General features: G+C 55.5%; 1 protein-coding gene and 1 long non-coding RNA gene across 2 annotated transcripts; one reads left to right on the top strand and one right to left on the bottom strand.

The window, feature by feature from the left end:
* Positions 1-269: 269 nt before the first annotated feature.
* On the bottom strand, positions 270-8,792 carry LOC138847282 (uncharacterized). The gene is made up of 2 exons (XR_011385025.2): positions 8,644-8,792; positions 270-1,428 (listed from the first exon to the last, which is right to left on the bottom strand). It is a non-coding gene; the product is annotated as an uncharacterized LOC138847282 (long non-coding RNA).
* A 42-nt stretch (positions 8,793-8,834) lies between these two features.
* Positions 8,835-25,719, top strand: DDX24 (DEAD-box helicase 24). Its single transcript, XM_002723122.6, has 9 exons — positions 8,835-8,974; positions 9,872-10,582; positions 15,758-16,264; positions 17,477-17,630; positions 17,909-18,424; positions 20,417-20,492; positions 22,139-22,327; positions 23,771-23,900; positions 25,241-25,719. The coding sequence occupies exons 2-9, from the start codon at positions 9,877-9,879 to the stop codon at positions 25,507-25,509; spliced, it is 2,547 nt and encodes an 848-aa protein (XP_002723168.4). The 5' UTR covers positions 8,835-8,974; positions 9,872-9,876; the 3' UTR covers positions 25,510-25,719.
* The last annotated feature ends 500 nt before the right edge of the window (positions 25,720-26,219 follow it).

Genomic DNA, 26,219 nt, shown 5'->3' with positions numbered 1-26,219 from the left:
CCCAACTGCTCCACTTCTGATCCAGCTCTCTGCTATGGCCTGGGAGAGCAGTAGAAGATGGCCCTGGTCCTTGGGCCCCTGCATCCGTGTGGGAGACCTGGAAGAAGCTCCTGGCTCCTGGCACGATCAGCGGAGTTCCAACCATTGTAGCCAACTGGGGAGTGAACCAGAGGATGGAAGACTCACTCTCTCTCTCCCCCTCTCTCTCTCCTCCTCCTCTTCCTCTCTTTCTCTCTCTATGTAACTCTTTCAAATAAATAAATAAAATACATCTTTAAAAAATGTATTTATTTGAAAGGACAGAGAGACAGCGAGGGAATCTTCCACCTGCCAGGCTGAAGTCAGTGTTGTGGGGCGCACAGATTAAAACCACAGCGAGACTTCTGAGGTCACATGAGGAGTCTTTGTTAGTGGAGACTGCCCTTTCATAGAGCAAGTCTGGAGAAGACAGCCCCGAGTTGTGGGGCGGGGAGGGGTTAAAGGCAGAAACCACATTTTGGTGGCCTTGGCTGTTATCAAGCAAGCAGAAGTCCAGAAGCCAGAAATACGCCAGTTACAGCCGGATGAGCGGACCAAGATCTAAAACTTGTTTCTCTCAAGAGAACAGTCCCTGCTCTGGAGCCACCAAGCAAGGTAACCTATAACCACGCGGGCAGGCTCTGTCCTGTGGGAAAATTTTAAACTACAAGCCACCCTGTCACAGCCAGGGGCCAGGACCTCCCAAGTGGATGCAGGGGCCCAAGCACTTGGACCCTCCTCTGCTGCTTTCCCACGTGTACCAGTAGGGAGCTGGATTGGAAGTGGAGCGCCGGGACCTGAGACGCACACTCTGGCCTAACCCGCTGCACCACAGTACAGGCCCCGTCCTATCATTTTTAAAAAGCTATTTATATAAATGGTATTCTACTGCTTCTACTTGCACATACACCAAGCACTCCTAAATAGCTACACAGGCTAGACACTTCATATAAGGCTCTTCAAAAGTTAATGAAAAATATATATTACAAAAACTACAAGGGTTTCAATTTTCTTGCACCAAAATAAACTTATGATTCCCTTTTGCATGAACTTTTGGAAGTACTCTTGTACAAAACTTGTCCAGTAGGCACACTTCCCATTGTTAAGGAAAATTGCACACAGGGAAAAATGGTTATGACTGTTTTGGTCTTGACCCATTGCGTCCTCACGCCCTTCTCTGCCTTCCGTCCGGTGCACAAGCAGGCATACATAACACTTACAGAGCGCTGACCCACGTCTTTTACACAGAACAAGTTTTCCTACGAATTTCAAAACCAAGTGTGCAAAATGTGCTGACCATACTCCTCCAAAATGTGCTGACCGTACTCCTCTGGCACACGCTGGCAACCTCTTTAGCATCGAGAAACTAGATGTTCCAAGTCGGACTCATTTGTCAGTTACATACACCATCTACAAAGGCACAAAATGCACAGAACCGTGGTCAGAAACGCCCAGGTAGGAACACGCCAGCACATTACCCTTTTTTTTTTTTTTTTTTTTTTGGACAGGCAGAGTTAGACAGTGAGAGAGAGACAGAGAAGGGTCCTCCTTTTTCCGTTGGTTCACCCCCCAAAGTGGCCGCTACGGCCTGTGCATTGCGGCCGGCACGCTGAGCCGATCCAAAGCCAGGAGCCAGATGCTTCCTCATGGTCTCCCATGCGGGTTCAGGGCCCAGGGACCTGGGCCATCCTCTACTGCCTTCCCCGGGCCGCAGCAGAGAGCTGGACTGGAAGAGAGGCAACCGGGACAGGACCGGCGCCCTGACCAGGACTAGAACGCGGGGTGCCGGCACCGCAGGTGGAGGATTAGCCTAGTGAGCCGTGGCGCCGGCGCCAGCATATCACCTTTGACAGGTCCATCCCTCGCACCACAGCCTGAGCACAGGCTGTTCTGCATTGCTTGCAGAGCTGCCCATCAACTCCGTCCCCAAAGACGTATTTCATATAAGTTTTACCAAAAAAAAAAAAAAAGATATTTACAAGGTGATTCACTGCTTCAGGCACTTCCAAACATCTTGATTAGAAAGGATGTTTCAAGTAGACGCAACACGCCCACTAGATACGCAGCAGTCGGCAACAACAGTTAAAATTCCCAAGTGTCTTTGAAATGTGAACATTCTGGCCTAGAACCCCTCCCCTCTCCACCAACCCAGTGGGCTACCATGGGACAATCTTTCCTTGGAATCCTAACCCAAAATTACAAAAGCAGCTAGACCCTGCTTTTGTCACACACAGACCATCTGTTTACTGTCCAGAGGGGCCAGCCGCTGTGTCCTTTATGGAACCCTGTACACAGCAAAGTAGAACGAAATGCACACACACGGGGACAACGGCCAGTCTCGCCTCACTTGAAGCAACTGGCCAGGGCGCTGTGCCTTTGTCCTTCTTCCTCCTCCTCCTTCCCCAGACCAGTGCAGACAGAACACCTACCATCCCCCCAAAAAAAATTTGTATGAATTTTATCAAAAAGCCTACTTACAAAATGTTATTCTACTAGTACTTTTTTTAAAAAGATTTTTTATTTATTTGACAGGCAGAGTTACAGACAGTGAGAGGGGCACTGAGAAAGGTCTTCCTTCTGTTGGTTCACTCTCCAAATGGCCGCAACAGCCAGAACTGTGCCGATCTGAAGCCAGGAGCTTCTTCCAGGTCTCCCATGTGGGTGCAGGAGCCCAAGCACCTGGGCCATCTTCTACTGCTATCCCAGGGCCACAGCAGAGAGCTGGACTGGAAGAAGAGCAACTGGGACTAGAACCAGCACCCATATAGGATGCCGGCGCTGCAGGCAGAGGATTAACCTAGTGCGCCATGGAGCTGGCCCTTTTACTGGTACTCTTAACATTTATCAGGCACTTCAGAACACCTAGGAAAGCTAGGCATCTCAAAAAAGTATTTAGCACTGCCGACTCTATACAGTGGTGAGAGACAAAATACACACACAAAACAATGGTCATAAAATGAAGATGCTTTCATGGCCGGCGCCGCGGCTCACTAGGCTAATCCTCCACCTTGCGGCGCCGGCACAACGGGTTCTAGTCCCGGTTGCCCCTCTTCCAGGCCAGCTCTCTGCTGTGGCCCGGGAGTGTAGTGGAGGATGGCCCAAGTGCTTGGTGAAGCACTTGGCTCCTGGCTTTGGATCAGCGCGGTGCGCCAGCCACGGCGACCATTGGAGGGTGAACCAATGGTAAAGGAAGACCTTTCTCTCTGTCTCTCTTTCTCACTGTCCACTCTGCCTGTCAAAAAAAGAAAAATGAATATGCTTTCTAAACATGACCAGTCTGGCCTAGAACCTTCTCCTCCTCCTCTTCACGGACTTCCTGCTCCAGAGCCTGGAACCCTCTGAAGCAACGTGGCCCCAGGTGGCCCCCAGAGGTGGTGTTGTAGAAGGATTCCTATACCGAGACAAGACATGGAGGCCTTTTAACAGGAAGTAGTTTTTATTATGCTGGCATAAGCCCAGGAGGAATTTCTTTTTCTTTTTGTTTTTTTAAAGTTATTTATTTGAAAGGCAGAGTTACATAGAGGCAGAGGCAGAGAATCTCCCATCCGCTGGTTCACGCCCCAAATGGCGGAACCACTGGAGCTGGGCCGGTCTGAAGCCAGGAGCCAGGAGCTTCTTCCAGGTCTCCCATGTGCGTGCAGGGGCCCAAGGACTTGGACCATCCTCTACTGCTTTCCCAGGCCACAGCAGAGAGCTGGATCGGAAGTGGAGCAGCTGGGACTTGCACCAGCGTCCATATGGGATGTCGGCACTGCAGGCGGTGGCTTTACCCGCTACACCACAGTGCCGGCCCCACCAGGAGGAATTTCTTACCCAAATTCCTGAGTCCTGGAGAAGGAGGGGTCTTTCCTTGCGCGTGGTTTCAGCCCCATTGAATCCCTCACGTGGTTACCCGCATAGATCTCATTGGATATTCTAATGCTACCTGGCCGCAGGACTGGTACAGTAGTGCACCGCATGCGAACGTAGTTACTGAGGTTTTTTGTTTGCTTTTACACACAGACTGAGCCCTAAGCCGTCTGGCAAGGGTTAACAACGTTGCTCTGCACAAGCAGAGCCTGAAGTGGTTACATGGAGCACACAGGGACCACGAGGGAGCACTCTCGGGCCAGCAGACAGCCCATTCCAGTCTCGGGACAGTCTTCCCTGTTCTCCCTCCGACCTCCAGGAGGCCTCACCACAGCGGTAATCATGCGATGAGAAACTCGGTTAACAGAGAGGCAGAGGCCTCTGCACAGGGCGACCGTCCCATCCACGTCACTTTCGGAAGACATTTGTGTTTTAACGCAAATAGACGTCTCCAAACCTGTGGTTTTTCTAACGCTGGCCTCCCTCGGCATCTCCTCGCATCTGCAACCCGAGACTGGCAAGTTCGTAAGGCGAGGTAAGCCGAGGGCAGCTGCTCGGGCTGCACCCGCGGGCCCTCCCCAGGCGCCCCGCAGATGGCCGCAGGCCGGTGGGAGCCCCGAGACTGACCGGCCCGGCTTCCGTGGCAGTCAGGGCCAGGGCCCGGTTCCGGCCAGCTGGGACCCCGCAGCCACCCCAGGCTCCGGAGCCTGCAGACGTGGCCGAGCGCGCCGGACAGCCTTCCGAGGGCCCTGGCGAGCCTGCCGCCTCCACAGCGTCCCCGGCCCCTCGGCCGCGCGAGCTGCAGCCATCGGCAGCTGGGACGCCTGGCCCAGGGCGGTGGGGCAGCCACAGCCCGTCCGGGGCCCCAGCCGACCCGACCCACAGGAACCTTGGAGAACGACCTGCACCGTGCATATCCTCAAGGTGGCGAGAGCTCGCCACAAGTTTTAGGACTTTGAAAAGGGCAGCCGATGGGGTTCCCCAAGCGAGCGTTCTCCCTGAACGAAGATGGACAGCGGTGGTGACTCAGCGTTGGAAGGCAACCGCCTTTTGCGTGTGCCTCACACATCTTTCGGTCAGGGCGCAGGGCTCCAACGAACTCCAGCACAGCGGGCGTAACGCAGGCAGTTCCAGGCCGGGAAGAGGGCCTCTGTTCAGGCCCCATTCGGGGAGAGACTGTGGAACCCGGCGGCCCAGGATGCGGCCATCAGAGCCTGGACCACGAAACTGGGGCTGCACCGCCCCCTGGAGGCTCTGGGGCTGAACTGCCGCAGGTGTCTGCTGCCCCGACGTCTGGGCCCTGGGGACCCTGCGCAGAAAACCACCCCGCCCGGGCCAGGCTTGGCGGCAGAAGCGCAGCCCTTGTGACCTTCCCACGTTCACATTTAACAAATATTTTGTGGGCCGGCGTTGGGTGCGATGGCTTAGGCAGCTGCTTGCGGCACTGGCATCCCGCATCCCAGTGCCGACGACTCGCATCCTGGATGCCCCACTTCCCAACCAGCTGCCTGCTAATGCACCTGGGAACGCAGGGGATGATGGCCCAGAGCGTGGGGCCCCTTCCACTGACGTGGAAGACCCGGACGGAGTTCTGGGCTCCTGGCCCAGCCCCAGCTGTGTGGCCACTTGGAGAATGAAAACTAGCAGATGGACCATCTCTTTCCATCACTCTGCCTTTCAAATGAATAAAATCAAATAAATCTTTAAGGGGCCCAGGCACCGGAGCCATTACCTGCCACCTCCCAGGATGCACACTGGCAAGAAGCTGGGCGAGTCTGATGTGGGAGGCGGGCACCTTGAGCAGCGTCATACCCACTTGGCCAAATGCTCATCCCCCCTGCACCCCGCCTTCACACTACCGCACGGGAAGCCAGCTTGGCGCGAGCCTGGTCACTTGCAGAACCAGCACGAGCCAAGCCAGGGAGTGCGTCACTGGCTTTCTGTCCTGCAGAGTTCACGGCGGGAGGCACACCAGAGCTGAGTGTGCACAGCCTGGTTTTCTGCCCCAGGGGCTTCGCGTGGGGCCAGGAGAGGTGACGCCTCACTCCCTGCTGGGCGGGCCGTGCTCAGACGCCTCCTTTCGGTCAGTGACTTGGCAACGTGTAGAAGAGCTCATCACGTTTGACTAAGGAATTTTACTTCATGAAATCCATCATAAAGAAGCAGAGTTGTGGGGCCGGCACTGTGGCATAGCGGGTAAAGCTGCTGCCTGCAGTGCCGGCATCCCATATGGGCACCGGTTCCAGCTGCTCCCATCCAGCTTTCTGCTATGGCCTGGGAAAGCAGTAGAAGATGGCCCTGCACCCATGTGGGAGACCTGGAAGAAGCTCCTGGCTCCTGGCTTCAGATCGGCGCAGCTCCGGCCGTTGCGGCCAACTGGGGAGTGCACCAGCGGATGGAAGACATTTCTCTCTCTCCTTCTCTCTGTCGGAAACTCTGCCTCTCAAATAAATAAATCTTAAAAAAAACAGATGTTCATACATTACTTCCATCTCCATAAACTACATGAAGTAAAACCCTAATTACATTAAAATTGAAATATTGAGAAGAGAAAAAATTACCCTCAGTTCTGCTACCTTAACACAACTGCTGAACACTGACACACGTTTTGCCCCAGTCTGGCATTTTTCGATACGTATGCTGTATAAAACGTATGAGAAAGCTTAGAAGGAAGTGTGTGGTGACAGCCACAGGAGCTGGTTGATCTGGGCTCACTGTTGGCCAGGCACAGCAGCAAACCCAACACATGCATTGTGCCATTTAATCCTCACAACGTCTCCCTCGGCGTCACGGCCGTTATCCTCATATTATGGAAGAGGAAGCAAACCCAAGACGGAGTCACCTGCTCCGGTCACACAGCTAACATTAACCGAGAGTGTGAGGCAAAGGGGGGCGAGAGGCAGAAAGGCAAGAAGCCCCTGAGAATCCTAGGCTCCCCGGCTCGAGCTGGATCGAGTGCCAAGTGTCCCGGGCAGCTTATCTAGCAACGCGACACTCACAGGAGCCCGGGCCTCCAGGGACCAGGAAAGCGCCCGGGGGCTGTCCGAGCGGGATCCGTGAATGATGGAAGGGAACCCTTCTTCCACATCTTGGGGGCGGGGTGTACACTGCAAGCAGGAGGAGCCCCCACACTCTGCCCTTTCTACTTCCCGCGCTGCCCTAAGTCGGCTTCTCGGAGTTTCTTTAAGGAAACTTAAACTCCCTTCCCACTGTGTCTCTACACTGGTCTGCCCTTTCGGCACCTCCCCCTTGAGGCCGGTCCCGTGCTGGAGCCCCAGGGAACAGGGCTGTGTGCCTGCTCACACTGGCACACGGTTCAGATCTGAGCGCAGCCCCTGGCGAGCTGGGTCACTTTTTTTCCAGGAGTTACTGATGCGTTCTCCACGCCCCCTTTCCTCTTTGTCTTTCTGGAAACTACACCTACACAATGAAGCCCACACTTCCTAGCCACTGGTCACCGAGGATCATGAGGGGTCCCTTGGTAGCTAGGACTCACGCTGCTCCTCTTCCGATCCAGCTCTCTGCTAAGGACCTGGGACAGCTGTGGAAGAGGGCCCAGGTGCTTGGGCCCCTGCACCCAAGCGGGAGACCTGGAAGAAGCCTCTGGTTCCTGGCTTTGGATCAGCCCACCTCCTCTTCCAATCCTTGCTAAATTTTTTTCTCCTGAAAAACATCAACTCTGGTATAAAATGAAATTATTGTGTATCTTCCTTTCTTTAGAAAATAGCTATCTGGGGGTTGGTGTTGAGGCGCAGTGGGTTAAGCTGCTGTCTGCAGCGTTGTCATTATTAGAGTGCCTGTTCAAGTCCTGGCGGCTCTACCGCCCATGCAACGCCCTGCTAACGTGCCAGGGAGAGCAGAGGAAGACGGCCCAACTGCTTGGGTGCCGGCCAGCCATGTGGGAGGCCCGGATAGAGCTCCAGGCTCCTGACTTTGACCTGCACTGCTCCCAGCCATTGTGGCCATTTGGGGAATAAGCCAGCAGGTGGAAGATCTCTCTCTGCCTCTTCTGTCTCTCTTGCTCTGCCTTTCAATAAACACTTTAAAAAAAGAAAATAGCTATTTTAAGATTAGGATTTTGAGGGGGGAAGGACCTAGTTCTCACTACTCTGATTCTGAAACACACGCATGTGTGACACACATTTCCTGCTGGCCATGTGTCTGGAGAACCCTAAGGCTGACAGTTTCGCCAGTTCCCTACAAGTCGCCGCCCCGACTCCCACCTGAGGGCCTTACTCTCAGATTCTCCTCTGTTGGGGTCTCCTTCCCCAGGGGTCAGCCCTGTTAGCAAGATTCTACAACTTCGCTTCTTTGCCGGGGGTACCACCGACCTAGAGAGAGGCCACAAGCCGAGTGCGCCCCGCCTTCCTCGGACCCCTCCAGGCACCCACCCGCCAGGCCTGGGGTCTACGCCGCCTCCCGTTCTGCGGGATATAATGTCAAGTCTCCCCAAGAAACAAGGCCAGCTCTGTCCCGTGGTGGTGCCACGGGAGAGGCGGGGGCCAGGGTGCTTGGACAGCCCCCCCGCCGCCGTCCTCGGGCAACCCAAGGTCAGCAGAGCCTGCGGGCCCTGTGACACCCGCATCTACCGTGAAACCGGCCAGTTCAGTAAAGCGATTAAGGCGAGAGCTCCGGAGTCGGCAGACGCGGCTCAATCTGCAGTGCGCAACAGGCGAGGTGCAACACAACTGCAGGAAATGGCGCCTCCCACACCCCCGGCGGCTGGGTTGCGAACACGCGTGCAAGAACGAGCCGCAGACAGAGAATACAAGAAACCTTGGGTTTCAGAGCGTGAGCTGGCGCAAGCAGCTTCGGTGCAGCACACGGGACTAGGCGGGGCCTGCCGGACCCCAAGCGTAGAAGCAGCACCGCGCGGAGAAGCGGAGATTCACCCGCCTCCGCACACTTCCGCACCGCACTGCGGCGGTCCGCCGGTAGCCAATCAGACAGCAGCATTTGGCACGGGGGCAGGACTTCCTGCCGCGGCGCTCACGTGAACACGAGTGCAGGCCCCGCCCCGGAACTGCGGTCTACGCTGCAGCTGAGAGACTCGGGGACGGCGTGTGCTGCTTCCGGAAGGGTTGAGGGACGCTGTTGTCTCCACACGGTGAGCACCGCACCTGGGCAGGCCTGGGGCGGGCTCCGGAGAGGGGCTGAGGGCGGGACCCGGGCTCCCGTTGCCCGCCTCTCCAGTCCGCCGTGCTGCCCGGGTCCGGGGAGAGCGGCCGACCCCGGCGCGCGGGCGTGCTGCGTGCGGGTCCCCGCGCCTCGGCTTCTCGCCGGGGCCCGAGAGGACGGGAGAGTGCGGATGCGTCTGTCTGGGCGCCCGAGGGGGACCCTGCCCGCCGCCGGGGGTCGCGGCGGGGAAGGCGGGCGAGCGGCGCGGTTTTTGGCGTGCGTCACCTTTTCGCGGCGGCGCGAGGAGCCGGGGAGGCGCGCACCCTCCTCCTCCTCCTCTCCCTCCCCGGTCCGCCGCCGATCCGGAGCTGGGCCCGTGCGATTCCCACAGAACCTGCTGGCTTTGGGGACCGAACCGGAGAGGGGGGACATGGGTCGTGCGCCCCCGGGCTGGCAGCGGGACAAAGCTTGGGAAGGGAGCAGCTCAGTGCCTGTTTAATAGAGGTCGCCCCCCCCCCATAAAAACCACCCTCGGCAGTTATCTGCATACAGTTTAGGTGTTAGTGAGCCTCCCCCACTTACAGAGGAGGACCCAGTTCACACAGCCAGCATCACGCCCAGTACGCGTGGATCTGGGATCCAGACCGGTCCTGGCTCCCGCCGGTTCCATTTCGCGCCCCTCCCTCCTGGCCTTGCCCCCCGGCCCGCCGGTGTCTCCCCGCTTGGATTTCTGCATCTGGGAGCAAATGTGTTACAGCGGTGTTGGGGCCTCCGTTCTTTTCAGATACTTGATGCGTTTCTTAAAAATCACCTGTTGCCTCAGAATCTTGTATTTTCCAGTCATCAGCCTAATAGAACATTTCTCTCTCTTTTTTTTTTTTTCCAGGCACCATGAAGTTGAAAAAGTCGAGACCAAAGTCATCAAGCTATGGCAGATTTCAGACAAAGGGGATCAAAGTGGTGGGGAAGTGGAAGCAGGTGAAGATTGACCCCAGTATGTTTGCAGATGGACAGATGTCTGACTTGGTGTGCTTTGAGGAGCTGACAGATTACCGGTTGGTCTCGCCTGCCAAGAATCCCACCAGTCTCTTCTCAAAGGAGGAGCCCAAGAAGAGAAAGGTGCGGGCTGTCTCGGAAGAGGAGGGAGGCGAGTCGAGCTCCCCAAAGAAAAGGGTCAAGCTGAAGAAGAGTGGAGATGTCGTGACTGAGGGAACCAGTACTCAGAACGAGGCCGACGTCAGCAGTGCTGAGCCCGAGTCCCAGGCAGATGGTGCCGCGTGCCCTGGCCCAGAGGGAGGGGAGATGGCCTCAGAGAGCCTTCCCCACACTGTTCCAAAAAAGAAGAAAAAGAAAGGGAACAAAAAATTGGAGGCCTCCCAGAGCACTCCCCCAAAGGTGCCCAAAAAAGCGAAGACGTGGCTGCCTGAAGTCCGTGACCAGCAGGCAGACGTGTCCGCCTGGAAGGACCTGTTTGTACCCACGCCAGTTCTCCGGGCGCTCAGCTTCCTGGGCTTCTCTGCGCCCACCCCCATTCAAGCGCTGACCTTGGCGCCTGCCATCCGTGACAAACTTGACATCCTCGGGGCTGCTGAGACAGGTAAGGGCGGCTCTGGCCAGCACAGGATTGCTTCTGGAGTGAGCCCATGGCTGCCAGTAGGCTGGAGGATCACAGAGGTAGGGGTGTTGAGAACATAACCACAGAAGAATTGGTGGGAGGGGCCACGTGATGGTCAGGTACTTTGAGTGCCTACCCCCCTCATAGGAGACCCGGATAGAGTTCCTGGCTGCTGGCTTCAGCCTGGTCCAACAAGTTGTGGGCATTTGGGAGAAAAACGGTGATGAAAGTGTCTGTCTTTCTTGCTCTGCCTTTCAAATCAGAATGAATGAACATTTTCAGAGTGAGCTCTATGTTGAAATCTGACCTCCTGATTGGTGCTTTAGCCGGGTGACTTTATTTCTGTGAGTGCTGTAGGCCCCGTCATAACACGGGAGTAACAGCAGTGTCCGCATCTTGCAGGGGTAGACGCTGCTAGGGAACCTTGTAGCCCATCTGCAGGTGGCCGGTTTTCCTGTTGGGCTCCTTTGATAGCTCAGCAGGGGTAAAGCAGGGCTGAGGTCAGCCCTCTGGGGAGGCTGATGCTCCTCTTCATTGTTCAAAGGAAGAACTGATTTGTTTTATTAAAGAATTTATTTATTTGAGAGGCAGAGTTACAGACAGAGAGGAAGAGACAGAGAGAGGGCTTCCATCCACTGGGTTCATTCCCCAAATGGCCGCAATGGCCAGAGCTGAGCCGATACGAAGCCAGGAGTTTCCTCTATGTCTCCCACACAGGCGCAGGGGCCCAAGCACCTGGGCCGTCTTCTGCTGCTTTTCCAGGCCATGGCAGAGAGCTGGATTGGAAGAGGAGCAGCCGGGACATGAACCGGCAGCCGTATGGGATGCTAGCACTACAGGTGGAGATCTGAACCACTACTTCACGGTGCTGGCCCTAAATCTTTTTAAATTTTTTTTTTCTTAACAGGCAGAGTTAGAGAGAGAGACAGAGGGAAAGGTCTTCCTTCCATTGGTTCACCCCCCAAATGGCTGCCACGGCCGCCGTGCTGCGCCGATCCGAAGCCAGGAGCTTCCTCCCGGTCTCCTATGCGGGTGCAGGGACCAAGGACTTGGGCCATCTTCCACTGTCTTCCCAGGCCACAGCAGAGAGTTGGACTGGAAGAAGAGCAACCAGGACAGAATCCAGTGCCCCAACCGGGACTAAAACCAGGGGTGCCAGTGCTGCAGGTGGAGGATTAGCCTAGTGAGCCACAGCGCTGGCCTAATTTTTTTTTTTTTTTTTTTTAAGATTTATTTATTTATTTGAAAGAGTTACAGAGAGAGAGCAGGGAGAGACATCTTTTATCCACTGGTTCACTCTGCAGATGGCCACAATGTCTGGGACTGGGCTAGGCCAAAGCCAGGGGCTTCTTCCAGGTCTCTCACATGGGTGGCAAGGGCCCAAGCACTTGGGTCATCTTCCACTGCTTTTCCCAGGCCATTATCAGGGAGCTGGATTGGAAGTGGAGAAGCCGGGACTTGAACCTGCGCCCATATAGGATGTGCGCCATGGCTTTACTTGCTGTACTACAATGCCATTCTCAGTCTGATTCTTAAAGGGCTGCTATGGGAGTTGGTGAGGTCATTGGACGGGTTTGAGTGTGGTGAATAGCCACTGGGGGAATTTTGTTGCTAGATCCAGGTGTGAAGAGACTGTTAGACCCAGGCTGTGTTTAAAGCTCCCTCATTCCTTGAGCCGAGACTTTTGGGAGCAGAGACGTGTTGACTTGCTGGGTAGGCTGGACTCCTGGCTGGGGTTAGGAACTTGTGCCACCTGGGTCTGTTAGTGCAGCTAGACCCAACAGTATCTGATGGAAATACACATGAACCACATACGATTTTAAATTACCTGAGTGCCATGTTAAAAGAAAAAAAAACACCACAGGTGAAAATTATTATTTTTTTTTGACAGGCAGAATTAGACAGTGAGAGAGACAGAGAGAAAGGTCTTCCTTGCCGTTGGTTCACCCCCCAAGTGGCCGCTACGGCTGGCGCACCGTGCCGATCCAAAGCTGGGAGTCAGGTGCTTCCAGGGTGCAGGGCCCAAGCACTTGGGCCATCCTCCACTGCCTTCTCAGGCCACAGCAGAGAGCTGGACTGGAAGAGGAGCAACCGGGACAGAACCAGCACCCCAACCGGGACTAGAACCCGGGGTGCTGGTGCCGCAGGTGGAGGATTAGCCTAGTGAGCCGCGGCGCTGGCCGAAAATTAATTTTAACAACATATTTATTTAACCAGTTATATAAAGTTAATCATTTCAGTATGATCATCTCAATATGTAACTCATTTGAGACTATTGGGATAGTTTACCTTCTTGTTTTTGTCCTAAATTTTCAAAATCTGGTGTGTGTTTTACACTTGCACATGTCAGTGTAGGGTTACTATGTTCTTGGTGTTATGGCTGCTTGTTTTTAGTGACTACTGTATTGTGCAGTACAGGACTTGACTCTGTAGTCGCTTAGGACCTTGGGATTGGAAGCCTGGGATGAGGTCCCATGTGAGAGTCCTGTCGATGGGAGAGTGAGGGAGCGCCAGGAGAGGGGAGTGGAGAGAGCCGTGAAGCTTACTTAGAGCATCCACTGAGGCTTGCGGTGTGCCCTGTCCCAGGAAGTGCTTCACGTGGTTGATGTCAGCTCTGAGTTCCCTGGGCAGGCACCGGTACTCCTGTTTATCAGAGGGGGAAACGCTGCCCCAGTGGTACCGAGCTGACTGCGGTGGTGCCTGGACCCTAGGGTCGTCTGCCAGAGCCCTGGAAGCAGGTCCGTGGCGGGCAGAGGCAGGGTCTGTGAGCCGCTGGTACCAGAGCCTGGCAGCTGCGTTCATGCCACGGCTCCTGTCAGGATGTCCCCCGGGAGCCTGTGAATCTGGCGGACAAAGATTCAGAAGTCTTGGGACCATGTGTTTGGGAAGTAAACCAGCCACGCTCGTGTGCTAAGGAACGTAGCCGGTACTCCCAAAGATAGCTGGGGCTCCTGCGTAATCCTTCCGTCCCTAAAACGTCCTCTGTCCTCCCTAGAAAGGCACGGGTAGATTTTCTATCACTTGGGTTGTGTTTCTAGGATTTTATGTAATAGACTGATAATTCACATGCGTTGGTGTAGTTTGAGATTGTCATGTTATTGCATATAGCAATACTGTGTTACAGAGAGGGCTCGCTCCCCGGATGGCTGCATCGGCTGGAGCTGAGCTAGGTGGAAGCCAGGAGCTTCCTCCCGATCTCCCAAGCACGTGGGCCGTCTTCCGCAGCTTTTCCCAGGCTCTTAGCAGGGAGCTGGGTCGGATGCAGAGCTGCCAGAACTTGAACTGGTGCCCATAGGGAAGCCAGTGTCACAGGAGCGACTTAACTCCCACGCCACAGCACCGGCCCTGAAAGATCTTTGTATAGCATTGGGCTTTTTTCCTTCCTTAAATATTTGGTAGAGTAAATAGGGCCTATACTTTGTTTTGTAGGGAGGTTTTTAACTATAAATTTAGTTTTCAAAATATATTAGGGATGTTTGTATTATTTACTCATATGCTTGGAATTGTTTTGTTTTTTTGTTATTTTTGGCAGCAAAATAAATTTAAAATTCCATTTTACATGAACTTTTTCATGTACCCTTGTATTTTTTCTCAAGTGATAGTTTTCTACTTGCAAGTATATTCGTTCCTGTGCATTTTTTAGTAAATTAAAATGTGGAGTACTAGTATATCCTAAATTAATTAGCTGCTTTTCATTATTAAGTGGCCACCATGTTGATAGCTGCATTAAATGTGTCTTGGACTTAGGATATTGGTAGTTTATAATAGGTTTATTAGGTCATAACCCATTCGCGGTCTTGTTTGAAAATATTCACACATAGACAAATTTTTCACACATATTTAAATTTTCTGAAAGAATTTTCTTATATTGTCTTAGTCCTCATTGAAGAAAGATCTTGGGAAAGTGTTATGTAGATTTCCGTCTCCCACCATTCAGTGTGTTTCTTCATGGCAACAAAACACAAGACTTTCCTTGGGGCCAGCGCCGTGGCTCACTTAGTTAATCCTCCGCCTGCGGTGCTGACATCCCATGTGGGCACCGGGTTCTTGTCCCCAGTTGCTCCTCTTCCAGTCCAGCTCTCTGCTGTGTTCCGGAGTGCAGTAGAGGATGGTCCAAGTGCTTGGGCTCCTGCACCTGCATCGGAGACCAGGAAGAAGCGCCTGGCTCCTGGCTTCAGATCGGTGCAGCGCCAGCCGTGGCGGCCATTTGGGGAGTGAACCAACAGAAGTAAGACCTTTCTCTCTGTCTCTCTCACTGTCTGTAACTCTACCTGTCAAATAAAAAAAAAAAAAGAAGACTTTCCCTTTGTCTTTTTGATTTCATTGCTTAGACATTTTTTAAAAATATTTATTTATTTATTTGAAAGGTAGTTAAAGAGAGAAGGGAGAGGGAGAGAGAGAGAGGCAGAGAGTTATCGTCCATCTCTGGTTCCCTCCGTCAGGGCTGGGCCAGGCTGAAGCCAGGAGCCTGGCTCTTCCTGGACTCTCACTTGGGCGGCTGGGGCCTGCTGCTTTCCTAGGCACAGTAGCAGGGAGCTGGGACTTTCCCAGCACCCACTTGGGATGTGCTTAACCTGCCTGCACCACAGTGCCAACCCCAGAAATTGAGATTTTTTTTTAAGATTTATTTATTTTATTTGAAGATCAGAGAGAGAGGTCTTCTGTCCGCTGGTTCACAACCCAAATGGCCACTGCCACCAGAGCTGAGCCAGGCTGAAGCCAGGAGCTTCCTGTGTGTTTCCCACACGAGCGGCAAGGGCCCCAGCACTTGAGCCATCTTCCGTCACTTTTCCCAGGCCATTAGCAGGGAGAAGGATCAGAAGTGGGCAGCTGGGACACAAACCGGTGCCCATATGGGATGCTGTCGTCATAGGCATAGGCTGCTGTGCCACAGCGCCGGCCCCTCGCTTGGAAATTGATAGTTATCACTGGTGACGTCGGGTCTCAATGCCAGTCTCAGACTCTTCCTGCAGCTGCTGATTACAGCTGCCTTCTGGTTACATCGCTGTTGGGGAACTTGGGCAAAGTGGAGGAGTTCTGGGTTGGTGGAGGTGGTGCTTAGTTATTTCAGGGTCCCTTATTCTGTGCAGAAGAGAGAATTTCAGACAGAAGCACTGTGTGTCTGTTGATTGACACTGTGTTTTGTTTGTTTTACAGGAAGTGGGAAAACTCTCGCCTTTGCCATCCCCATGATTCACGCTGTGCTGCAGTGGCAGAAGGGGAAGCCCAGCCCTGTTTCAGGGAACGCTGGAATGCCACCCGGGGAGAGCAGGACCAAGGTTGGAACCGAGACTGGCTCACCAAGCAAGTCGGCAGCTGAGTCTGGCGTGTCACCTGGCGGGACTGGAATCGAGAGTGAAGAAGTGCCTCCCGGTGAGGCTGGGTCCACTGTCTCAGCCCAGGCCCTGCCGCTCTGTGGCGAGGGTGATGCTGGTGAAGGGCCTTCCTCCCTGACCCAGGAGAATGCTGTCTGCACACAGAGTGAGGATGAAGAGGAAGGGCTCGGTGAAGAGCCGAGCGGAAAGGCCGAGCAAGAGTCGGAGGGCGGAGCTGCGGCCTGGGAGGCCCCTCCCGCGCGCCCCCTGCTCGGCCTGGTTCTGACGCCCACCCGCGAGCTGGCCGTTCAGGTCAAGCAGCACATCGACGCCGTGGCCAGGTTTACAGGTGAGGTTTTCCTTCACGCGGTGAACGCGTCCTGCCCGGCGCCTAAATGCTCGTGGTAAAGAAGCGGTGGCTCCCGCCCTCCGAGGAAGCTGCTTCTCGTGTGCCTGAGCAGCAAGCCCTACGGAAGACCAGGTGGCGGTGTCTCGGCTCTCTTTGCTGGTGCCGTGTTAGACTCAGGGACGTTAATTAGTCTGTTGGATACAGTGGATGCTTAGGGCACCCATCTGGGTGGGTACACACTGCCTATGGCTGCTTTTGTATTGCAAAGGCCAAGTTGAGTAGAGATAGTGGTTGTGACTTGGACCGTCTGGCCCACAGGAGTAACATTTACTAGTGACTCTTTTTTTTTTTTTTTTTTTTTTTTTTAATTTATTTATTTGAAAGAGTTACACAAAAAGAAGGAGAGGCGGAGTGGGGGGGTCTTCCATCCACTGGTTCACTCCCCAGTTGGCCGCAACAGCCAGAGCTGTGCTGCTCAGGAGCCAGGAGCCTCCTCCAGGTCTCCCATGCGGGTGCAGGAGCCCAAGGCCTTGGGCCATCCTCCACTGCACTCCCGGGCCACAGCAGAGAACTGGCCTGGAAGAGGAGCAGCCGGGACTAGAACTGGCGCCCATATGGGATGCCGCCGCCACAGGCGCCCTACCCAGTACGCCGCAGCGCTGGTCCCATTAGTGACTCTTACGAACAAGTCTTAATTCTCCCTGGGAATTCTTTTCAGGAAGGGCTGCACAGTGGGAATTATAGTGTGTGCGAGGCGCTTAGCGGGGCACTTTCCCTGATCCTGCTGTTCTTCCCTGCACTGGGGGCCGTGAGAAGTCTTCCACCCGCGGAGGCATTAGAGGAGCTTCGGATTAACTGTGAGTGAGGAGGGGGAGGCCCCCGGGAGAGGCATGTCGCAGCTGCAGGTAATGTCCTCCAGTGTCATTGTCTGACACTACTCTGTTTGCCCTGGGCTTTGGGCGTCAGCATGCCTGGGCTCAGAGGGCAGAGAGTAGGAAGAAGTGAGGTTGGAGAAATTGTCCAGGCCCTGGTTACAGAATATTTGGTATGCTCTGTAGGCGTGGCATCCATGGTCAGGCCACACCTGCTCTTACGTTGGCACCTGGATCTGTGCTGGTGACCATCTCTGCTAATCTGGGGCTACCTGTATTAGCTGTGTAAGAAAATAACTTGCCAAACTGAATGAGAGTCCCTATGATTTCTGTCCCACAGGAATTAAAACTGCTATTTTGGTTGGTGGAATGTCTACGCAGAAACAGCAGAGGATGCTGAACCGCCATCCAGAGATAGTGATCGCCACGCCAGGCAGGCTGTGGGAGCTGATCAAAGAAAGACACTCTCATTTGAGCAACCTTCGGCAGCTCAGGTGGGAAATGGTGCCCACCCACCCCTGGTCCTGCAGTGAGCCTGAGCTGGCATCGTGATGTGCGCAGTTTCTTCTGTCACGTAGTGCCGTGGGGCAGTGCGTTCAGTCCCTGGCCTTAAAGCCAAGTGTGCGTGGGGGTGACTCGTCGAGGCCCTAGCGGTGGTGGTAGGGTATCTGCGTGTGTGTGGTTACGAGGGTGTGACTGGGCCGGGGGTCGAATGGGTCGAGTCCCTCTTACCTGCCGCTGACCAGCGGTGTGGGTCTGTCTGGATCTGCAGGTGCCTGGTACTGGACGAGGCTGACCGGATGGTGGAAAAGGGCCACTTCGCTGAGCTCTCGCAGCTGCTGGAGATGCTCAATGACTCCCAGTACAACCCGCAGAGGCAGACGCTTGTTTTCTCTGCCACACTGACCCTGGTACATCAGCTGCCCGCCCGACTCCTTCATAAGAAGCACACCAAGAAAATGGACAAAACTGCCAAGCTCGACCTCCTCGTGCAGAAGGTCGGCATGAGGGGTAAGCCGAAGGTCATCGACCTCACAAGGAACGAGGCCACGGTGGAGACCCTGACGGAGACCAAGATCCACTGCGAGACCGAGGAGAAAGACTTGTACCTCTACTACTTCCTGATGCAGTACCCGGGCCGCAGCTTGGTGTTTGCCAACAGCATCTCCTGCATCAAACGGCTCTCCGGGCTCCTCAAGGTCCTGGACATCATGCCTCTGACGCTGCACGCCTGCATGCACCAGAAGCAGCGGCTCCGAAACCTGGAGCAGTTCGCCCGAATGGAAGAGTGAGTGAAGCCGCCCTCGACCTGGCCTGCAGCGCCGTGCGGGGAGTGGCGGGAAGTCACCGCTGCTGTAGGGCCTTGTGAGAGCAGGCGGTCACCGCTGCTGCTGGGCCTTGTGAGAGCAGGCGGTCACCGCTGCTGTAGGGCCTGTGAGAGCAGGCGGTCACCTCTGCTGTAGGGCCTTGTGAGAGCAGGCGGCCCCCTTCTGCATGGCATTCGGCAGGGTCACCGCGTTTAGCAGATTTGGATGCTGATGTCCTCTGACGCTTTCGTAGCACTGAGTAACGGGGACAGTACCTAGTGTTGTTGACACTTCGTCTATTACGACCTAGGCCGGCACTTCAGAAACACCACGTCCCTCCACTCCCCCATCATCCAGGATAGATTTGTAGATAAGGGCACAAACTCTTGAACTGGGTTTCGTGAGATCAAATCCTGACCCCACTGCTTCCTTGCTGGTCAAGTTGTTTGACTTCCGTGTGCTTGAGTTTGCTCATAGTGGGATAGTAATATATAGACTGCATAGCGTTAGGGTTAACGGATGCGTGGATGTGAAGAGTTGGCGGCAGCTCTGTAAGGCACACAGTGTGTGCTTGTGAGATGTTAGCTCTAGTAACTCCCGGCCCTCCTACTGCCACTATCACTATTCCCAAAAGCTCACCAGCTTGGCCAGGGTTTCTCTACCTCGAAGTGGCAGGTCTGAGCCTCTGGGAGGGCTGTCCAGCGCAGGGCCTGTGCTGTCTGAGTCCGTCCAGACCAGGTGATGCTCAGCAGGTAGGCTGCAGATGGCCAGGATGAAGGCCTGGGGGCTGAGGCATTTCCCCCACCTGAGTGCTTGTCAGGGCAGAGGGGGTTTTGTTTCTAGAACTAGTGTCACGTTTACCTGGCTTTGATTATTACGTGTGGTGGTTATGGGGATTGGCTTAGCGCAGGGCTGGACAAACTAAAGCCCATGGCGAAGTCTTGCTTTCTCCCTGCTTTTATAATAAAGTTTTATTGGAATATGGCAAGACCCATAAATGTATCATCTAACCACTGTTCCACTGAAATGGCAGGGTTGAGTGGTTTCCACAGCAACTGTATTGCCCACAAAGCTGGAACTATTAACTCTCTGACGCTTTACAGAAGAATTTGCTGACCTTGACTTAGAATAATAGTGAAATGTCTTATAGACTTTAACTTGCACCACATTCCCCATCCCTATGTCAGAAATAAGGGCGAGGAGGACCCTGAAGGACCAAGAATCAGGAAATCTTAAGGCGTGCTGTAAGTGCTTCTGAGTCTGCTTGGACTGAGTGTTAAGGAGCGTCACGTACCTTTATCTGGTGCTTATCATGAGCTAGAGAGTGGTCTAGGTGTTGCTAACCTAAAGTGAGTAATGCAAAGTCCTTGTTCTCACAGAACTTAGTTTCTAGAGGAAGAAGAAATGTATCACAAAGTCTATAATATAGCAAGTGGCGTTGAGCGCTACCAAGTAAGCTGGGGCTTGTGATGGGGCGAGTGTGGCTGGCGAGGTGTCTGACGGGGAGATTTGAGCAGAGAGCTGAAGAAAGCAGGGAGAGGTGTCACGTGGAAATATGAGAGAAGAGCTTCAAGACCCAAGGATGAGCAAGTACAAAGGCTGGGGGGAGGGGCGGAGAGGAAGCCCAGGAGGTCCTCTGCTGCTGACCAGGGCTGACCAGGGCAGGAAGGGGAGGGTGCCCGGGTGGAGGTCACCTGCCCAGATCGTGTTTGGCCTCATTCAGTTCACCACAGGGGGTCTCTGTCTTTGCAAAGTTGGTTGCATCCTTGATTACACAACCCAGCAGCCATGTAAGTACCTTGGGAAGTTGCTCTCGGAGGCTCAGTCTCTATCAACGAAAGGCAGATGATAGTGTTGTTGGTAAGACAGAGACTGAGTGCTGGTGAGGATCGTGGCGTTTATAGTGCTCACAGAGGTAAGAGTTTGGTTGTGATAGCTGTTAGAGTTATTAACGAGCTTTCTCTTCACCACAGCTGTGTTCTCTTGGCTACAGACGTGGCAGCTCGGGGTCTGGACATCCCTAAAGTGCAGCATGTCATCCACTACCAGGTAGGGGCGTCTGGGAATTCGTCAGCATCTCCCTGCTTCGGGATTCTAAAGCGAGGAGGAGGAGGAATTGTTGGGCCCAAGGCCCCTGCTGTTATTGTAGTACCTGCTTAGGATTCTTACCAGGATAAAAGAAGGTAACACATGCAGAGTTTAGGGAGCCACTGGCATGTAGTGAGCACTGGCTAAGTGTGCTGTGGATAGCAGTGAGAGTAGCCGTCTGCCTGACAAATACCAGCACAGCGTTGCGGCCGGCAGTGTCGGGTCCAGGCCTGGCCGCCCGGGTTGGACTCCCCGGTCTGCTGCTTCACAGTGGCATGCTCTTTGATCGGCACACGCGCGCGCGCGCACACACACGGGCGCACACACACGCCGTTTTCAGTTGTCAGTTTTCGTTGTCGCTTCAGTTGTCGTCATTGTTTCTAAACTGGAAGTGACACACTGCTTACCCAGCCAGGTTGTCATGAGAATTAAACTGAGCTGATGCTGAAGTGCCTGCCCCAGTGGAAGTACTCAGTAGGTCTTTGAGGGTGCCGATTTCAGTGTAGCAAATCTTTACTATTTTTTAGAGAAGGGGCTGGGTCAGCCTTTGTGGGAGAAATCAAGGTGAACCAAATACAGGCCCAGCTCCTGAAAGTCCCAAGTCCCAGGGAGGCGGGGAGAGGACACAGCCGTTATGTAGGGGAGAAGGTGTTCGAAAGTTAGAGGATGCGGTGGGACAGAGAGAACTCCTGGTTTGGGAGGTTGGAACCTGCTTTCTAGAAAGTGCTTGGCATTTAAGGATGGAGAGGAGTTGGACACGAGGTGGGAAAGGAAGGAGGGAAGAGTCTAGGATGGGCAGTGTTCAGGGGCAGATGGCTTAGGGCGAGAAGAGGGTTGTACTGGGAGAGGAGTAGCTACAGAGGCGGGGGGGTAGGCTGGGGGGCAGGTCCCTAAGGCCCGAGTGTCGGATTCAGGAGCTGCGCCTTTATCCTGTATGTGAGGCGTGGCAAACAGGTCTCAGTCCCGTGTGACCCTCGTACATTGGAGGGCAGCAGGGGTCGCTCAGGGCTCAGCACGGTCCCTGCAGCGGGACTGGTTTTTTTTGTTTGTTTCTTGGCACCACCACTTCATTGGGTAACCTGGGGGGAGTTGTTAACCTCTCTGTTTTAGTTTCCTAGTCTATAAAACGTGGGTAATCTTATGAAGAATCGATTTCGTGTTTCTGTTGTGAGGAATAGGTGCATCCGTACCTGCAGAGAGCTTAGAGCTGTGTGGCCCGAGGTGGTCACTCCATAGATGCTGGTGTGATTAGCGCTGCCTGTCACTCAGAGTGAATAGAGAGCCGCTGGGATTGGTTTACTAGGGGGAGTGTCGTGCTCGAAGCCGAGACTCAGATAACACCGGCGGCTTTGGGCGGGGCAGGACGAGTGGGAAGGATAGAGACGGAGGAAGTGACTGCGGGGTCCACTGCGTGGGCACGGGGACCTGAATGGCTGAACCGGGGACAGTCGGGGTGTAGGGCTAAAGGGGAAGGCTGGACATGCAGAATCAGCGGCGGTTCCCACCTGCCTGGCCTGGGGGGCAGAGGGGCCGGTTGGGGATGCAGCCCTGAGGCCAGGGCCAGTGTGCCGCGAGCAGGGCTGACCTCCCGGGTCCTCCGCTGGCAGGTCCCTCGCACCTCGGAGATCTATGTCCACCGCAGCGGGCGGACCGCTCGTGCCACCAGTGAGGGCCTCAGCCTGCTGCTGATAGGACCCGAAGATGTGATCAACTTTAAGAAGATTTACAAAACCCTCAAGAAAGACGAAGACATCCCTCTGTTCCCTGTGCAGACCAAGTACATGGATGCCGTCAAGGTAAGGAGAAGTGGACCCCAGGGCTGCGCGGAACCTGGTGCTCACGGGCCCACATCGGGACACTGCAGTACAACAGCACCACCCCGGAACCAAGGGTGGCTCTGCCAGCAGCTCCGCGGGGCATTCATGGAAGGGACCGGATGTGCTGAGCCCTGGAGGAGGGACCAGAGCGGAGGCGTTTCCTCCCTGGACTGTCTCCTCACTGCCTGACCCTGACGTGTCCACCCCACCCCCACTGGACTGTGCGGTGTGCACAGCTGCCTGGGCCTCTCGTCAGGGCCGTGGGCAGTGAGGTGTCTGTGTCTCACTGAGATCCGTGCTGATGGGTTGGCACATCCCTGAAGCAGGTGCCGGCAAATCCTGACTTGCAGCCATTCTCCAAGTGAATGCCGCCTCCGTGGACCACAGTATGTCCGGGCCCACAGCAGGGCAGGCCAGGCTCTCCCCAGCAGGTCCGTGTCCGGGCCCACAGCAGGGCAGTCCAGGCTTTCCCCAGCAGGTCCGTGTCCGGGAGCAGGCCAGACTGTACTGAGGTTCAGGTACAGAGGGAGCTGTGGGATGGAAGACCTGTGGGAAGACCGTGAGGCTCTGAAGCTGCAGCTGAACTGGAGGGGCATAAAGGATCTGATTCCTGGAACTGGGGGAGGAGGAGCCTGGGACACTTGAGGCTGTTGACTCCTTTGGCTTGAAAGGAGTGTCGGCCGTGCCCACGGGGCTGGTGGGGTGTCGGCTGTGCCCGCAGGGCTGGTGGGGTGTCGGCCGTGCCCGCGGGGCTGGCGGGGTGTCGGCTGTGCCCCTGGGGCTGGCGGGGTGTCAGCCGTGCCTGCGGGGCTGGTGGGGTGTCGGCCGTGCCCGCGGGGCTGGTGGGGTGTCGGCCCTGCCCTCGGGGCTGGTGGGGTGTCGGCCCTGCCCTCGGGGCTGGTGGGGTGTCGGCCGTGCCCGCGGGGCTGGTGGGGTGTCAGTCGTGCCCGCGGGGCTGGCGGGGTGTCGGCCGTGCCCGCGGGGCTGGCGGAGTTGCAGATGGAAAGGTGGAGGTCAGAGAGAGTTTCTGTGAGGAGCTAACCTGGCTTCCCGTGGTTCTTTTTCCTGTGACATAAGATCTCGTCTGTTTCTTTGGGGCATCCTGTTGCTGTGGTCTAACTCCAAATCCCACCAGCGGGGGAGTTGAAGTGTTCAGTCTGTCTCTGAGGTGGCAGCCAGCTGCAGCCTCTGTGGACACTGTCGCTGGAGTCAGACCAGGTGGCCGTGTTGAAGGGAGCGCTGGCTCTTGGGAGTGTGCTTGTGCCCACACGTGTGTGGTGACCGCAGGAGCCAAGATCAATGCGTTTCGGTAGTTGCCGCGCGCGCCCCGGGGACTGTCGACCTCAGGAGCTTCAGCAGCAGCTCGGGGAGACTGCTTACAGAGGCCGACCGCTGTGAGGTGAGGACTCCGTCTCTCCCCAGGAGCGGATCCGTCTAGCTCGCCAGATTGAGAAAGCTGAGTATCGGAACTTCCAGGCTTGTCTGCACAACTCCTGGATCGAGCAGGCGGCAGCCGCCCTGGAGATCGAGCTGGAAGAAGACATGTATAAGGGTGAGCCTTGGGCTGGGGGCACTTGAAGGCTCGGCGCCTGGTGTGTGAAATGCAGATGGTGGGCTGGCTGTGACGGCGGATTCAGCTGGGCCTGGCGTGTAGGAAGTCTTGGTGCAGCTGAAGTTACTTGTTGTCATGGTTGCTGCTGCACCTGCCTCCCGTGCTGTCGTCCAGTTGTCTGCAGTGTCCATCTGGACGGCGCCTGCGGGTGTTAACACTCTGTAAGGAGCGAGAGGCTCACAGCTACAGCTGTGAAGGGGTCGGTGCCGGCAGGAGTTTCACAGCCTCCATTTCCTGAGCCCTGCTGGGTCCCAGGCTCAAAAGCTAAGGATTCGGCAGTGGATTGCACAGCCCCCGCTTAGGAGAGGTCGTGGGCCCAAGGGCTGACCAGCTACCCCGGTGAGGCGCAGCGCCCCTCCACCCTGCCGAGTGTGCAGCCTGGCGTGCCGTGTGCGACTCAGCGCCACAGTTGAGACTTCACTGCTCTCTGCTCACGTGGAAGCCGGGAGCCAAACGAGCGGGCAGGTCCTCCTGGGAGCGCCAGCGTGGGCCGTAGGTCGAGCCCTCTGGCTGGGTCCACAGACCAGTGGTGAGGTACAGGAAGAGAGCAGGGCGGAAAGACTGGTGTTGCCTTCCGGGGGTCTGTAGCTGGGGAGTCTCCACACCCGCGGTGAGGGGCAAGTGTGGGAGTCTTCTAGGGAGAAAACTGAGCGCCAGTGGGGAGACCTGGATTCTGAGCTCAGTCTAGTTCTGTGGCCTTGGGCAAGCCTGAGGTGCCTTGTCTGTAAATGACAATCTGCTGCCTTCAGGGGTTTCCGTGAGGAGTGAAGGAGGGTGGGCCTGTGCTTCCCCTGAGTGACTGAACCACTGCTGGCCTCTGCAGAGAACTGAACCTGCCTGCCTGCGGTAGTTCTAAAACAGGTTTTTTCTTTTCTTTTTCTTTTTTAATATTTATTTTATTTATTTGAAAGACAGAGTTACAGAGAGAGGTAGAGAGAGATCTTCCATCCACTGGTTCACTCCCCAGATGGCCGCAGTGGCTGGAGCTGTGCTGATCTGAAGCCAGGAGCTGCTTCCAGGTCTCCCACACGGATGCAGGGACCCAAGGGCTTGAGCCATCCTCCACTGCTTTCCCAGGCCACAGCAGAGAGCTGGATCAGAAGTGGAGCTGCCGGGACTTGAACTGGCACCCATATGGGATGCTGGCGCTGCAGGCCAAGGCTTTAACCCACTGTGCCACAGCGCTGGCCCCCTAAAACAGTTTTGCTTGAATTACCCGTTGAGGGAAACCAGATAATTCTGTAAACAGTAAATGTGCTCTTTTTGCATTGGGTCTCCAGGGGGAAAAGCTGACCAGCAGGAGGAGCGGCGGCGGCAGAAGCAGATGAAGATCCTGAAGAAGGAGCTGCGCCACCTGCTGTCCCAGCCACTGTTCAAGGAGGACCTGAAAACCAGGTACCCCACGCAGTCCGGCAAGCTGCCCCTCGCCGTGGCCGCCCCGAGCAGGGGCGAGTCTGCCTTGAGCTGCCTCTCCAGACAGAAGAGGAAGAAGAAGAAGCCAAAGGAGCAGCAGCAGGGGCGGCCGCAGCCGAGTCCGAGCGCGCAGTAGCTGCCCGGCCCGCGCGGTCTCAGTGCTGTCGTGAGTCGTCCCTCCCCGCGTCCGCTCGGCCGTGCTGCCACACCGCCCCCAGCAGACCTGCAGGCGCGTGTCGTGGGGTGCGTCCCGTGCAGCAGCTTCACGTTTCTGTGCTCCTGTGCTCACAGGCTTTTCGTGTGTTCAGCGCGATTCCCCGAATTAAAAACAGCAGTGAGAACCAGAGAACCAGTGTCGTCTGCTTTGGTTTGTTTTGTTTTTTTTTTTTTTTTTTTTTTTTTTTGCCAGAAGATGGGTGTGGTGGTACGCTCTGTTTCACCGCCAACTTAGTGATTCCCCTGGGCCCGCACAGTGCTAGGCCCTCGGTAGGGCGGGTGGGAACCGTCGCAGGGCCCTGCTTCGGGCTGCTCTTGGGGTGTGACTAGAACAGCAGGTGATTGTGGCACGTGGCTCTCGGGCCCCAGGCTGTCCTGCTCTTCCCGCAGCAGCACTTCAGCGGTGCCGTGCCCGCCCCCCTCTCTCGGCTGATGTCTGAGACCCTGAGAGTCACCCAGCTGGGGGTGGACGCGAGGCTCTGGCCCAGGCTTCCCTCGCGGCACAGAGCTGACAGAGCCCGCCGCCGCGCCTCCTCTCCACTGCCCGCCTCTGACACAGGGCACCCCTTCCGCTGACGTTTGTGCAGAACGAACTTTGCCTTTTGCCGTCTGCATCCTGGAACTGCTGCG

The sequence above is a fragment of the Oryctolagus cuniculus genome, chromosome 20, assembly GCF_051225735.1.
Source record: "Oryctolagus cuniculus isolate XC-2025 breed Fujian yellow rabbit chromosome 20, ASM5122573v1, whole genome shotgun sequence".
Classification (NCBI taxonomy): domain Eukaryota; kingdom Metazoa; phylum Chordata; class Mammalia; order Lagomorpha; family Leporidae; genus Oryctolagus; species Oryctolagus cuniculus.
Note: the sequence above shows the minus strand (reverse complement) of the source record. Positions and strands in the feature narration are given on the sequence as shown.

Excerpts from the sequence above, each read along its gene's own strand:
- DDX24 (XM_002723122.6), top strand. The coding sequence starts at position 9,877 with ATGAAGTTGAAAAAGTCGAGACCAAAGTCATCAAGCTATGGCAGATTT. Across the intron at positions 10,583-15,757 it reads CCTCGGGGCTGCTGAGACAG|GAAGTGGGAAAACTCTCGCC; the intron begins GTAAGGGCGGCT and ends TTTGTTTTACAG. Across the intron at positions 23,901-25,240 it reads GGAAGAAGACATGTATAAGG|GGGGAAAAGCTGACCAGCAG; the intron begins GTGAGCCTTGGG and ends TTGGGTCTCCAG.